The sequence below is a fragment of the Rhineura floridana genome, chromosome 2 (assembly GCF_030035675.1).
Source record: "Rhineura floridana isolate rRhiFlo1 chromosome 2, rRhiFlo1.hap2, whole genome shotgun sequence".
In the NCBI taxonomy this organism is placed as follows: domain Eukaryota; kingdom Metazoa; phylum Chordata; class Lepidosauria; order Squamata; family Rhineuridae; genus Rhineura; species Rhineura floridana.
In genome coordinates this window covers 12,739,784-12,755,811 of record NC_084481.1, presented here as the reverse complement: position 1 = coordinate 12,755,811, position 16,028 = coordinate 12,739,784, and the positions used below count along the sequence as shown (strand labels likewise).

General features: G+C 47.1%; 1 protein-coding gene across 7 annotated transcripts in view; it reads right to left on the bottom strand.

Annotated features, from left to right (window-relative positions):
• Positions 1-16,028, bottom strand: part of PIKFYVE (phosphoinositide kinase, FYVE-type zinc finger containing) — a 139,079-nt gene that overhangs the window by 98,399 nt on the left and 24,652 nt on the right. For all 7 annotated transcript variants that reach the window (XM_061607829.1, XM_061607828.1, XM_061607827.1 and 4 more), the window contains 2 exons: positions 11,576-11,783; positions 9,507-9,596 (listed from right to left, as the gene is read on the bottom strand). In XM_061607829.1, coding sequence (XP_061463813.1) covers positions 9,507-9,596; positions 11,576-11,783 — 298 coding nt within the window. The remainder of the gene's footprint in view (positions 1-9,506; positions 9,597-11,575; positions 11,784-16,028) is intronic.

The window sequence follows — 16,028 nt, the reverse complement described above, 5'->3', positions numbered from 1 at the left end:
GGGGCACTGGCCTTAGACGGGCGAATTTTCCTGGAGTGACCAGACAGCAAATGCCCTCCATGTAGCCTGGTAGATTCTAGTCATGGATGGTCGCTGTGTCGACAAAATGACGTTGATGACTCCTGACGTAATCTCAAGATTCTCTGCTCAAGGGCCACGCCATCAGGCTCAGCCAATCCGGGTCCGGGTGATGAAGCAGCCCCTGGCACAGCAGATCCTACCTCCGTGGTAGCCTCCACGGATCCACGACTGAGAGGTTGAGGAGCTCCGAGAACCATGGTCTCCGTGGCCACTAGGAAGCAATCAGCACTAGGTGGGCCCACCGCTCCCAGGGACCGGTGTAGGGCGAAGAAGCGAGGCAGCTGGTGGTTGAGATTTGTTGCGAAGAGGTCTATCTCTAGCAGGCCGTACCTCAGCTGAATTCTGGCGAACACCTGCGGGTGTAAAGACCACTCCCATGGCAGAACCCTCTGGCGGCTGAACCAGTCTGCCGTGGTGTTGTGCTCCCCGCTGAGGTGCTCTGCTGGCAGGGAAGTGAGGTTTTGCTCCACCCACTGCATGAGAAGGGAGGTCTCCGCCTGTAGGCTCCTTGATCGGTTTCCCCCTTGTCTGACGATGTGAGCCTTCGTCATTGAATTGTCGGTGTAAACCATGACATTGTCGAGATGAACAGCTGGCTGAAGTGAAGGAGGGTGAGACGAGCTGCTCGGAGTTCTAGTAGATGCTGTGATTCGTCTCCTCCTCTGACCAGATGCCCTGTGTGTATGCTGTGCTGCAATGCGCTCCCCAACCCAGCAGGCTGGCGTCCGTTGTAATTATGGTCCTGGAGGGCTCCAGGAAGAGGGTACCCCTTAGCAGGTTGTCCTGCCTCGTCCACCATTGGAAGGACCTTCAGAGCTCCCTGGACAGAAGAATCCGTTTATGCCGGCATCTTGCAATGCTTGTCTGATGGGGGAGCAGGGCCCACTGCAGGCGACGTGTATGGTGGCACGCCCACGGAACTATCTGAATGGTTGATACAAAGAGCCCCAGGGCCCTGGCCAGGCTCATGATGTCCACCGATCTGCTTCGTCGGAGGAAAGAAGCTGTCTCCCTGATTGCTTGTACCCTTTGAGGGGAGAGACAAATGAAGCCACGATCTGTGTCTATCAGGGCCCCCAGATGCTGCAGCTGTTGAGAGGGGGCTAGGTGCCTCTTCCCGTGGTTGACTAGGAAGCCCAGTCTGTTGAGAAGAGTTAAGGTAAGGTGGACATGGTCCCGGGTGCGCTGTAAAATGCTTGCCCTCAAGAGCAGGTCGTCGAGGTACGGATAGATGTGTACTCCCTGGAGCCGGAGATGAGCCACTGCGGCCGCCATGATCTTTGTGAACACCCTCGGGGCTGACGAGAGGCCAAAAGGCAGGGCTCTGTAGTGAGCGAGAACCTCAGAAACCTCCTGTGCCCAGGAAGGATCGGTATATGGAGATATGCCTCCTTCAAGTCTATGGACGCCAGGTAATCACCTTCCTGCAGGGTTTCCCTGATGGAGGCTAGGGATTCCATCTTGAATCTGCGGTACTTCACCGACCTGTTTAGGTGCTTGAGGTCTGGGATTGCCCTCCATGAGAGGTCCCGTTTGGGCACGAGAAACAAGACAGAGTAGATGCCTGAGCCATGCTGAGACTGCTCGATCTCCTCTACAGCCTGGATCTCCACCAGGTGTCGTACAGCTGCTGACAGATTGAGCTTTCTTGGTTGATCCCTTGGAAGCCTGGAGGGAATGTATCCGGGACGTGGTGGGTGGGAAAATTCTAATGAATAACCTCTGGTGACTGTGTTGAGGACCCAGGCGTCCGCCCTGATGTCCTCCCATGTGGGGGCGAAGCGTAGCAGACGGCCCCCGATGTGTAAGACGTCATTGAAGACGGGCCCGACTGCCACGCTTGGGGGCGGCAGCTGTGTAGTCTGAGCAGCCTCCCTGAGCTGGACGCTGCTTGGTGTCGTAGTGGGGTCTAGCCCATGAGTAGTGGGAGGAGGGTTTGTAGTCTCTACCTCCTGGGGATTGTCTAGAGGCTCAAAAGGGCTGGAAAAGAGTTGTAGGGGGTGTATTTTCTCTGGAAACACCTGCCCTCGCATCTCACGGTCACCATGTATGGTATTATTATTATTATTATTATTATTATTATTATTATTATTATTATTATTATTATTATTATTTATACCCCACCATTTTTCCAAAACTGGAACTCATGGCGGCTTCCAGATAAAAAATAATTATAATTAAAAACATACAAAGTCTACATAGATTGGCCCTGGCTGTGTTGTCAGCCTCCCAATGCTTGAGCCAGACAGTGCGCCGTGCCACAATGTCGGCTGCCATGGATCTGGCCGCGAATTGAGAGGAGTCCATTGTGGCATCTGCGATGAAGGACGCTGCTCTATGAAGCTTTCACAGAGCCTTCTGAGTGCACTCTGGGTCCTGCTCAGAGTTGTCCAGTAGCTCGGCCAGCTGGACCAAGGAGGCCCTAGCGAAGGCTGATGCAGTGCTAGAGGCTCTGAAGGCAATGGCGACGGCCTCGTGAGCCCGCTTCAAGGCATAGTCCAACCGGCGCTCCATAGGGTCCTTTAGCTGTGTCTTCCCTTTAGGGAGAACGAATCTAGAGACAAGGCCCAACACTGGCATGTCCACGGTTGGGCTCTGAAGAAACTCCATGACATCAGCTTCAATGACATATAACTTGTCAGCCAGGGTTCTCCTTCTACGGGACTGCAAGGGATTGTTCCATTTCGCCAGGGCAGACCTGCGGACCGGAGCTGGAATGGGGGCTGCGAGACAGGATGAAGCCCATTCCGGATCTATGCCCGTAGCAGCAGCCTTATCAACCCTCAGGTTTTCCACGCCCAAGGTAGTCCTGACTCTCCTCAAGAGCCGGGGGTAGTGAGAAGACTTGAAGAGGCGCTGCGGAAGAGGCTCAGGCTCCTTGTCCTCAGAATTGGTGCTCCAACCTGCCTCTGAGAGCTCCTCATCCGATGGGAGGTCATGGTCTTGTGGCTGCTCCTCGCGGAACCTGCCTCTCGACGCGTCAAAAAGACTTGGGGACAACTCCCCCTCCTCCTCTGGATAAGGGGTAGGCTCCGTCATGCGATGAGACTTGCTCCTAGCCTTTCGCCCCCCGGAAGCTGCTAGCCATGGAGCTAAAGAAGGCTTCCCTAAACTTCTCCATGAAATCCTCCTGAAAATCCAGAGGCCAGCCCTGGCTCGAAGTAGAACGGCTTGACGAGCACATTGGGCAAGCTGTTTGCTGGGAGAGGCCACTAGATTCGCCATCTGAGGGCTCTACATTGGGTACGTTGCCTGACCCCGGCCCTAAGGGGCCCTGGTCCCTGAGATTATGGGCTGTCTGGGGCGCTAGGACATGTGTCTGCTCCTCCTGCCCCATGTATCTAGCCCTGCTGGAGGGCTGACTAGAGGGTCCCTTGCGGCATGTCCTCTTTGATTTTTTGGTGGCAGGAGGAGGTTGAGCAGCCTTCTGAACCGATGGGGGAAGGGGTGGGCTCGCCATAGGTTGAGCTGACTGTGCGAGCGAGGAGCCAGGCAGCTTGGCCACATCCTGTTTAGAGGCCATGTGGAGGAGTTATGGCAAGGTTGCTGACTCGCTGACTACTGTGGTGAGTCCAGTTAGCCTGGGAGGTGGAATGGCCACCTAACAAAAGGACTGGGTGCAAAAGCAAAACGGCATGCTCCGTCCAGTACCGCAGTTGGTAAGGGGTGGCAGCATTACGTTTGAGTGCCCCAAAGGTTTGCTCTGCCCAGTACCGTGATTGGTATGGGGTGGTAGCATAACGTCTGAGTGCCGACCAAGGCTTGCTCTGCCGAGTACCACGATTGGTATGGGGTGGTAACATAACGTCGGAACGCTGGCAATGGCTCGCTCTGCCCAGTACCGCAATTGGTATGGGGTGGTAGCGTAATGACTTGAGTGCCAGTCCAGGCCTACTCTGCCCAGTACCGCAATTGGTATGGGGTGGTAGTATAAAAAACTGACTGTTGGTCAACCTTTCGCCCTCAGCTTGTGGAGGCTTAGGATCCGAGGTATAAGCAAGATCTGCTCTGCTCACTACCGTGATTGGTATGAGGTGGAGCTACATGATACAAAAAACTTGACTTGAATTCCTATTTCATCCTATTAGCTTATTCACATTTCTTTTCATAATTATCTTTATTTTTAATTTTTTATTTTATTTTATTTTTTAACCAGGAGGGGGCACTGCAGGCTGAGCAACCTATTGCTTCCCTATTCCATGGGAAGTGGTTGCAGTGGTCCGCCAGCCAGCTGAAGGCTGGGGGGGCGGGAGCAGGAGCTCCTTCAGGCGGCTGCCTGCCGGCGGACCGGTGCACCAGCAGCAGAGTGGGCTGCATGCCGTCACGCAGGACCCGCTGACGCTCCAAGCAGCTGTGCTGGCCCCGCTGGGCCACCTAGTGCCAGCGGAGTGTGAAGGACCCTCTGGCCAGCTGATTGTTGGGTTATTACTGAGCGGCCGAAGCCACAAGAGGGAAGTCGATCCCCCAGCCGGCGGGTCCCAGGCGATGGCTGCAGCCGCAGCGAAGAGCGGATCCCGCCTGCTGGTGGGTCCCCAGCGGCAGCTGCGGCTGCAACAAGGGGCACTGCCACAGGAGAGAGGGGCTGCTGCTGCTCTGCCCCTGTAGGGCAGCAGAGAAGCAAAGCCGCGGAGAAAAAGCGGGAAAGGAGGGGGCCTCCAAGGGTAAGAGATTGGGTAATCCTCCTTGCTAGATGGAAAGAGCTGGGTCGGGCTCCCGCACACACAGCCTCAGCGCAGCCCGACAAAATGGCGCCTCTTCGTGCCAAAACTTATTACCACAAGCAACTGCATCAAAGAAAATTACCTCATGCTGTCACACTTGCTTGTCCAGATTCCTGAGAGAACATTCAACACACACAACTCAGTCAGCTACAACCAAACAACAACTACTCCAATTTGTCCAGGAATTTTCATTTAGGGCTGCTAAATGGCCTGTTTTTACTCACCTGAACAATTAAACAATGTTCTAGCAGGTAGCCAGCATCTCAGTCTCAAAAAGCATCAGTTTGAGACTGGGTCAACAGATCTTTTGCTATTGACACAACAGGCCCTGTCAGGTACTGGCTGAGCTGCACCCTCTCCTCTCCTCAGAGTATCTGCCCAGGGACCCAGTATTTGGAAGTCAGCCCATCAGCCATAATAGTAGTCAGGACAATTTCTTCTGTCTATAGACAGTCTTAAAGGACTACAACACATAGAGTAAGTCTGCATTCTCCACATTTCTTTATAGAACTGAACTTGATTAACTGCAAACTCTGGTTGATCAAACCATGATTACCATTAAGATAAGACACCATTGGCTCCAAAGAGGGCGGGGGGAGAAGGGAAGTTTGCACACAAGAGAAGAGTGGGAACAGCTTACAAGCTCAAAGGAAGCACTCTTTCTCTCAATCATGGCATTTCATTCTGCACCAAAGTCATTGTTGCAGAGTAGCGAAATTAGGTATTTGAGTGTCTGAGTGAGCTTTGTGTATTTGAATCTTTGCTAAAGATTACACCTTCCCTGCAAATTAGTCAGACTTTAAGCTTTAAAATAAGAAATAACTACTTTATTCAGGAAGTACATACAATAGGAAAAAGTTCTACATCTAGCTAACTAGCTAAGTTGGAGATGTAAACACTAAGCCTAGTGTTTGCCCTCATGCTTGAAGGAAAGGGAGAAACAAAGAGAAGATGTCTGCTCTCACTCTCAAGAGAAAGAAGAAGGAAGTAAGGAGACCAGAAGATGTGGTCAACATCCTAAGCATATCAGTCTAGCAGGAAGGGAGAGTCAGCAGGAGATCAAAGGATAGGTATGAGCCTAGCAATCATGAGGTTTCTTCTCTATCTACCCTTTTAACCCCATGCAGCCTCAACCCACGAGTTCGAGTTGAACCACATATTCCAACAGTCAATTCAGTCTCAAGCACTGTCTGTTTAGCCAATAGAGTTATGCAAAATATGAAAGAGGATTAGCTCCTTTTACAGTAAATCAATTACTAGAATCAAACAGAGGTTGGAAATGGACTGCCTTCAAGTCAATCCCGACTTATAGCAACCCTAAAGGAAAAGGTGTCCCCGTGTCATGGCCCCGTCAGAGGACTCATCAGACGAGGATGACTCGGGAGTAACAGCAGCAGACCCAGAAGCAGCAGACCCAGAAGCAGCAGACCCAGAAGCAGCAGACCCAGAAGCAGCAGACCCAGAAGCAGCAGACCCAGAAGCAGCAGACCCAGAAGCAGCAGACCCAGAAGCAGCAGACCCAGAAGCAGCAGACCCAGAAGCAGCAGACCCAGAAGGAGAAACGGAGGAAACTCCTGAGAACCCAGCTCCTTCTCCCCCTCAGCTGCAGAGCACCCCAGACACAGCTGAAGCCCTTCAGCCAGACGTAGACAGTGAACAGGAGACTCCCCCCTCACCTGCAGAACGTAGACAGCAGAAGGTCAGGCAGAAGATGGGCAGGCCTGTCCACTTAAGGGCAAAACGCTGATGGCTCACACCTGCTGACAAACCTGCTCCTTAAAAGTCAAACCTTGGCTTCAGCTTGTTGCTGACTACAACGTCAGACGTGGCTTCGTGTGTTTCTAGTTTCCCTGAATCTTATCTTGGACTGACCCTTGGCAATTGAACCCGGACCTCTACTGACCTCGCTTCTGGACTTCTGGCTTGGCACGTAAGCTTAGGACGGGCCTTGCCCTTATCATGCTTCATCCTCGTTAGCCTGGCAGATTTACGACCAGACTGCCAGCTAAGGACTTTCCTGCCCTGGTAAATACCCAGGAATTTCCAGCCCCCACCGACAGTGCTGTCTCAGTGCAGAGCTGACACCCCGCACTTGTAGTGCGAGTCGTTTCCAACTCTTAGGGTGACGTCTTGCAACGTTTACTAGGCAGACCATATACATGGGGTGGGATTGCCAGTTCCTTCCCCACCTTTCTTTACTCCCCAGCATATGCCGGGTACTCATTTTACCGACCACGGATGGATGGAAGGCTGAGTGGACCTCGACCCCTTCTACTGGAGATTCAACTTCCTCCTTGTTGAAATCGAACTAGGAATAGGGTTTTCATGGTAAGCGGCATTCAGAGGGGGTTTCCCATTGCCTCCGAGGCTAGGCCTCCTTGCCACAGCTGCACAAGCCGGCCCCTTCCTTCTCCACAACTGCCAGCTGGGGAGCAACTAGGCTCCTTGGGACTATGCAGCTTGCCCACGGCGGCACAGGCGGCAGGGCACGTAACCCGAGCCACTCACTGTGGGGTGATCTTTAGCTGGCCCTTGACACCCAGGAGACACAAGCGGGGATTTGAACTCACAGACTTTGGACTCCCAGCCAGGCTCTCCTCCCTACTGTGCTATACAGGCATACCCCACTTTAACATACGCAATGGGACCGGAGCGTGTACGTAAAGTGAAAATGTACTTAAAGTGAAGCACTACTTTTTTCTCTCTTATCGATGCATGTACTGCACTGCAATCATCATATACGGGCGTAACTGATGTAAATAACGCATTTAAAACTAAAATAAACATAAAATAAAATAAGGTTCATATCTAAGGTGATAGATTTATGACTTTTCTTTGTATCTGCCATTATGTACTGTACATGATACTGTACAGTACTGTACTACAGTACCTGTACTGTACTACAGTACCTGTACTGTACTACAGTACCTGTACTGTACTACAGTACCTGTACTGTACTGAAGGCAAGGGAAATGCACACCCCACACCCCAATGCACACCCCACACACACACACACAAGCCAGCAGTGGCAAAAGCCAGAACTAATGATAGGCAGAGAGAGAAAAGTATTTAATTAAAGCAGGAAAGGAAGATGGGACAATGGAGAGGTATAAAATGGGACAATGAAATCAGGGGGATCTAAAGAATTCTTTTTTATTATTATTTTTTTATCACAAACAATTACAGTAAAGCAGATGGGACAATGGAGAAGGAGAGGTATAAAATGGGTCAGTAAAACGAAATCAGGGGGATCTAAAGAGCACGAGGTGCCCCCCCACACACACACACTGCCACCACCGACCTAGGCCGGGGCAGGCAGAGCTCCGATCGCTCTTTACAGTACTGTAAAGTAAAGTACTTAAAGGTAAATGATTTACATTTAAATGATTACAGTTCTGTCTCCAAGGCAACAGCCGCTCAGATCGCTAGTTCGCTCAATCACTCCGCTCAGATTGCTCAGACGACGCTTCGCAACGCACGTGGCACGTGGAACGCAAGTTCCGTCAGTGTCCGTTATTGCGAAGCGCTTACGTTAAAGTGGGGTATGGTGGAGTATGGAGCATGTACGTTATAGCGAGGCGACGTTAAGTGAAGCGACGTTAAGCGGGGTATGCCTGTACCAGCTGTTACCTACTACTAATATAATATGATATATTACCTACTAATAATATATGGGCTTGAAATACTTCAACTACAGTAATGCCTACCAAAAATACACTAATGGAAGCCCCATTCACACAGGTGCTTTTTGGGCTTTACCCTTCCACCCAACAATCACAGTGGGAGGATTATTCTTATTCTTACTATCGTCAAAACAGAAAGAAGCAGAAGCTGGGCATACCTACTTAACACCTCCAAGCCATCATTTGTTATTGCATACTTAAACATCCCCCCCCCCAAAAGCCAACCAGCATCAGAGGGCATATGATATTTTGCAGAAACAGTTAAGAGATCTGGTATACTACTTTGAACAAATACTTTGCTGGAGGTAAGGAATATGAAAGTCTTCATGGATGCCAATATTTCAGCAAACATAAATATCTAAAATAATCTGTACATCATCTGCTGCAGGAGAATGGAAAAAGAAATAATCACTGGAACAGACTTTAACCTATCTGTAATCCTGGGAACCCAGAGGGGAGAGATGAGGTTTTGCATCGTCACTACTTTCCAACATATATGGCCAAGTATCAAGATTTGTCAGATAGGTCACAGCAACAGCCACAGCAAGGTCACAGCAAGCACCCACCCACCCAAAAATACCATATCACTAACAATGCGAAGCTATTAAGTTGGACAAGGAACACTCCTGCTCTACAAAAAAGTACCACCATCAGCCTTTTGCAAACAGCCCAGTAAAGCCCCACTCAGAAGCAGAACCAGCAAAGGAAAAAGTAATTTCACATGCCCAGCATCTTTGACATCATTTCACTCAGCACCAAACCTGAACTCTGGACTTCATACTGTGTTTGCAGATCTTCTGCCATCTGTTAACTACAACACAATCTCTTCAATGATGTCAAGCAAACACTGGTGTCATCCCATTACAAATGGATACCATTATCTTTCAATAGAATGTCAACATCATTTTAAGACCTTGTCAGGGTAAGTAAACTTTACACAGTGAATGTGAACAGGGCCCAGCAGTGTGCTATTTTCACAGATAGCTTTATACATACACGAGCATGAATATGGGTTGTTTACCTATTCCGAGCAGGAGATTTCCCTGCTTCCTCCTGAACTGATCCAAGACGTGTTGACAAAGTAGAGGATGAAGAGTCTGGGTGAATCAAGCTGCAAGTAAATGACACTACATTTAAGTAATTGGCACTAAATTGCTGTACTTAAAAAGCAAGCCATTATTACAATACAACTCAGTGTGTTTTTCCAAGGCTTGGAAGTAATGGATCGTTTTTTACAGCTCTTCAAATGAAGAAATGTCTTAAAGTTATTCCTAAGAAGTTACAGCAAGTGAAAAGTTCTCAAATGCTGTGGAGCACAGTTTTTGTTATCCTAGTTTTTTTTTCTTTTGCATTATTGCAAAGTCCAAATCTGGCCAGGAAATTAGATGCTGCTTACAGTAGCTAGTGGTGGTAACAGAAAGACATCTGTATATGCTCAGAAACATTCTCTTATATTGAGAGTTTGGCTCTAGAAATATGCTAGGAGGGGAATGCATATTCCAACCTACTGGTGTTTTGACACTACTGAAGGAATTTGTTTTCCACCCAGACACAGGGGGAGCTGTACTTAAGTTTTTTAAAAAGGAGAGAGACTGGATTCATCCCTCAGACCACAGGTTAGATGCTTTACTACATTTTACCACTTATGAGCAACTTCAGGATTTGCTCTGAGAAGTTACTGGAGGGTCTCTCAGTTGCAGCTGTAAATGCTAGCATATTGCAACTTAATCCATCATATACACATAGGGAGACCACAAATCCATACCTCAAGCAAACACTGAATTAGAATTCCAATCTCATGAAAGCTGAGAGGTTGCTAAAAAGGCTTGTACCAAGAAGGGTAGTCTGAATTCACTATGAGGTCTACTGAATGTGCACCTTTCCTTTTGAGATTCAGTCTAGGAAAGGTCAAGAGCTCAAAGCACGTCCATTCTTCAGAGGATGCTAGTCATGTATCTTCCTCTATGAAGGTCTAGAAACTCTTTTGTGTCAATGAATCCCAACATCTCCACACCAGATTGTACCATGCAATCTGCATATTTCAAGAGTGGCCGATCCAAGCTGCTAGAAAAAGGCAAGGGCAGAGGGTCTGCCCCAAAGTCTTTTTAGAGGGGCTTAGCAGTGGAAATGCTGCCACTCCTTTGCTCACACAAACCAAGGAGAGATAGTGAAAGCTGAACACAGAGCACCATACCTGCGTTAGGAATACAGGCCAGGAAAACATACTGAGCCAGGGAGGCTGTGGTGGGAATGGTATTTTCTTCCACACCCCACCCACCACTGACACTTTTTCTGGGGGGTGGGATGGGATGGGGAGGAAAATGCAATGCAGAACACTATGCTGGGGAGCTTAGGCAAACTGTACAATCCCTGGGGACACAGTCACAGCACACAGGTAGCAGTGGTGGTGGAGGTGGGTCCTCTTCAGTTCTCTCCCACCTTTGTTTTGTTAAATCCTGGATCCACTGCTTGACTGCAGCATGCGCATGGACCCAGGGAAAACAAACGTGGACAACATTCTGAAAGTATATCTGAAAAGACAACTCAATACTCAGAAGCAGATGGGTGTTTTTAAAAGCTGTTGTTGTAACCAAGCTGACGTTTTGTTTAAATAAGGTAATTGCATATTCTTATCCTGCTTCTATTTCTCCCTTTTCTCTCTTGTTTCCTTGTGTCTATCTTAGATTGTAGGCCCCGGGGGTTGGGACCTCTCAAAACTGCTCTTTGTAACAAAAAACAGGAAGAGAATATTGTGGCACCTTAAAGACTAGAAAGTTTATTGTGGGATAAGCTTTTGTGGGCTTCTGATGAAATGGACTCTTATCCAAAAAAAGCATATGCCATGATAAATCTTTAAGTCTTTTAAGGTGCAGAGAGACTTTGTTTTTGCTGCAACAAAACTGCAAACTGTTCTTTGTACAGCAAAATCTAAACAATACTATAGCAACAATCAATGTGACCTGACTAATGTTTTCCAACAAGACATCATTAAACAAACTGTGTGGCTAGAAGGACAACAAAAGATTCAAAACACTTAAAAACTAATTTTGGCTCAGCATAAGCAGATGGCAAAAAAAGATACATTAATACCTTTGCCAGGTAAGGTCTTCTTCTAGGAATATGTTGCGGCTAGCTTTTCTGCTGCCAACAGGAGTCCGTGGTTCCCCAGGATCCAGCACTGACACATTGCTGGCAGAGTCAGATAGTGTGTTCAAGTCTTCACCAATGGAGTTGCTCTCTGTGGAGTGTGCATAGCTTAAGGCTATCTTACGACAGTAAGTGCAAGCTCTGAGGTCACCTGTGAGAAACAAAAGAGACTGTGCCAGGCATTACAGAGACTGAACCATTTTACATTCTGCTGCAGTGTGTCATGAACTCGTGCCCCCAAGAGCCACGAGGTACATGCTTCAGACCCAATTCCCTTACCTTGATCTGGAACCCAATCACCAATTGATCTGGAACCCAATCACCAAATTCCCCTTCCCAAGGCTGTGTAAACCAACACCAACCCTGCAAGGTAGAAGATAGGCTGCCACCACCCCTTCACTGGTTCAACTCTGAGCTAGGGGAACTCATAGCCCAGAAATAGGTAAACCAAGGTTCAAAGAGACAAGAGCCAAACAAACACTCCTTGTCCAGAAACCTCTGGTAAAACCAAAATACGATTCTTCTTGGTAGTTTGTGGTCAGTGGTCAAGGTGCTGGATTCAGAACCCACTTATCTCACTCAATGAATACACCAGGTTAATAAGAAGTAGCTTTATTAAAAATATAAGTGCACATTTAATATAGACATAGCAGCAAAACAATTCCTCAAAACCACACCCAACCAGGGGTTTAGGTATAATATAAGAGAGTTCAACACACAACAGAAAATAATAAGCTAACTAGCCTATTCTACTTACTGAAGAGGTAGTTGATGGTAAATCTCATCTCTCCTCAGAGAGAATAGCATCAGGTTGGTAAGAAGCAGTGGAACCCCATAGAGGTATCCCAAGAACGCCCATGAGGAACATCCAGAGGGAACAAAGCTATGGGTCACAACCCCTATACTTAAGGGAAAAGGCACACAATGATTTAGGATGAATTAACCAATCAAGGACTTTCTGATGCAATCCTATTCCCGAAGCTTCTTCACTTTTTCGCGCCTTGCAGGCCCCCCTCCCATCTCTGATCTCAACCTTCTCAGGCCCACATGGCCTTGAGTACCAGACTCCCACAGATTAGCAGAGATAAACTGGTGTTTCTGTTCAGGCCTCCCAACTGCCTGCAGCTGGAAACGAAACTTAAGATTTTCCTCTCACAGATGCCTGTCTCCTTCCAAGTTGTAACTCCCACAATTCCCTGTATCTGAGCCATGATACAAAAACCAGGTTAACAAATTTACAGAAATTTACAGGCTCATGACACAGTGAACCTAAATATCTGAAAGTAAGTCCTCCTGATTTTTTTTTTTTTATGTCGACTGACACCATTTTGCAGACAGGGAAATCGGGACTGAAATGTGACCTCAGGAAGGCTGCTAATGGAAAGGATTTAAAAGGAAGTCCCAGGAAAACACTTGATGCAGCAGATCACGCTGGAAAAAATGGAATAAAATATTGCTGAAGTGTGAAAATTGGAGGGAGAAATATCAATAATTTAAGATATGCAGACGATACCATACTATTAGCAGAAACCAGTAATGATTTGAAAAGAATGCTGATGGAAGTTAAAGAGGGAAGCACAAACAGCTGAACATCAAAAAGACTAAAGTAATGACAACATAAGATTTATGTAACTTTACAGTTGACAACGAGGACATTGAACTTGTAAAGGATTATCAATACCTCGGCACAGTCATTAACCAAAATGGAGACAATAGTCAAGAAATCAGAAGAAGGCTAGGACTGGGGAGGGCAGCTATGAGAGAACTAGAAAAGGTCCTCAAATATAAAGATGTATCACTGAACACTAAAGTCAGGATCATTCAGACCATGGTATTCCCGATCTCTATGTATGGATGTGAAAGTTGGACAGTGAAAAAAGGGGATAAGAGAAAAATCAGCTCATTTGAAATGTGATGCTGGAGGAGAGCTTTGCGCATACCTTGGACTGCAAAAAAGACGAATAAATGGGTGTTAGAAAAAATTAAACCAGAACTGTCACTAGAAGCTAAAATGTTGAAACGGAGGTTATCATACTTTGGACACATCATGGGAAGACATGATTCACTAGAAAAGACAATAATGCTGGGAAAAACAGCAGGGAGTAGAAAAAGAGGAAGGCCAAACAAGAGATGGATTGATTCCATCAAGGAAGCCACAGACCTGAACTTACAAGATCTGAACAGGGTGGTTCATGACAGATGCTCTTGGAGCTCACTGATTCATAGGGTCGCCATAAGTCATAATCGACTTGAAGGCACATAACAATATTATGATAGCCAGAAGCTAAATTCTCCTACTGTTTTCACATCATATATCATGTGACAGCCTATGAGGAAATCGCTAAAGGTGGGCTACTTTCCTGCAAATGAAGCAATTTTATTTGCGAAAGTTTCTATAACTGAACAACATGGAGGATTTTATAATCCTTAATAGCAAGGCCCTGGTGCAAAATTAAGATCTCCCCACAAGACAGACCGCCATAAAACTATTTCTAGTCTTAATGTATGTAGTAGAGAGGAAGCAAGTTCCTCTAGTTTGCCTTCACAGCCCTTTGCTTTTCTTTAAGAGGAGACGTGCTCACCAACTGCTGGGGGGTGAGCAGTTGCAAGCCAATTATCCAATACTGCCTCGCACTGTCCTAAAAAGTAGTAGAAGCTAATGACTCCCCTGAACTTCCGAGAAGGTAGGTTAGGTAGATTGAGGTTTATGTCAACAGGCTGGTGGGGTGGGTGGGGTGGGAGGAGAAGAGAGGAGAGAGCAGGGACAGACAGGCCTTTTTTCATCCCTGAGGAATGAATTCCCTCACAGGAAAAGGGTCAGCGGCACATGCCCTAACTGGTTGGGGTCACCAAAAGCACACAAAACTTCCCTTTTCTCAGCTTGACCTCTTTGCTGTGCTCTGAAAAGGGGGCTGCCATTTCTCAGCACACAGAGATGAAATTCAGCAAACTAGCCATGCAGGAAGAGATCTCTTTGTAGATGGCGGGCTTACTGCAGAATGTGACAAGTAGGGTGAATTAAGAGGCCTGGAGGGTCAGAAGAGTTGGAACTGGAGCAAGAGCAACTCCTGTTTTGTTCTTTTGTTTATGTTCCAGAAGACAGATAGAGTTAGGGTCCTCCAGATGGATAGGCTTGATTACCTTTACCTGTGATGCTCTGATTGACTTCCTTTTGTCGCAGACTGATATGCTTAGGGAAGCTTATCTGCCTCTCCTCCTTCCACCCTTTCCTTCTTCTCTTCTTTGACTGTCCGAGAGAGGAGACACCTTTGTCTTTGCTCTCTCGCCTGACCCATGAGGGCAATACCCATGTCTGAGCTTTGCGCTCCCAACTTAGTTAGTTAGAACTAGATATGCCTTTCCTATCTACTATGTATTTTTATAAATAAGGTAGCTTTTCTTATTTTACTAAGTATTAAGTCTCAGCGATCCTAATGCAGGGTAAAAGCCTGCCACTTAGGCAAACGCACACACTGGCACACACGCATTTCAGACCGTTGACTATCTCTGCTCATTTATTCAAATGTACATAACAAGAAGTTCCCCATGCTTGAGCTCAACCATATTGTGCCACACACAACTCTTACTGCAAACACAGGAAAAGTCTTTCATCAGTAGCTGACTGGTTTTCAATTATTCAAAAAAGAGGACAGCCATCCAATAGATCTCAGAAACCCAGATAAAGCTTGTAGATCAACAAGTCACCCAAAATTGAAGCTAGAATTGGAACAGGGAACTGGGTATGCAGAAAACCCTGCCACACACTCGAGAATCTTGGTCACTCCAGCAGGACATGTTTAATACTTTCAACAAACCTTTTAAGTTGAGACCTATCCCAGTCTGCGTCTGTGTTAGAATTGCTTGTTAATATGTTTTTTTAATAATGTTTTTAACCCTTTTTTTAAAGACATTTTTAAAGCTTTTTTTAAAAAATGTTTTTAACGTTTTGTTTTAATATATCTTAAGGTCTGCTTTTATGTTTTTGTTGGTGTTTGCGGATGTTTGCGTGATCAGCGCAGCTTACACTTGAGATGGAGACGGTCAAGAAACTCCAGAGGCAAAAGATAGTTTAAGAGTCCTTTACTCGGACATTAAGGCATGCACGCTTACAAAGTAGTTTCATTTTCCTCCTAGCAAGAAACACTCAATAACAGAACTCCACAGAAAGCTGCTTCTTCTCCTCACAGAAATCAAACCCCCACAGAAAGCTGGCAAAAGCTTCTCCAGCCTTTATCTCACCGGTTGCCTTGGTAGCAGGTGTTGGCCTTGAGGCCGTGCCCGGCCTCTGCCAAGGCTCTCCAAAGACCTTCAAGAAACTTAACTCATGCTAATGCTCATCCTTGCTCCAGGCTTTCAGGCTTGATGGAAAATAACCAGAGGTAGTATTGCCTATGGG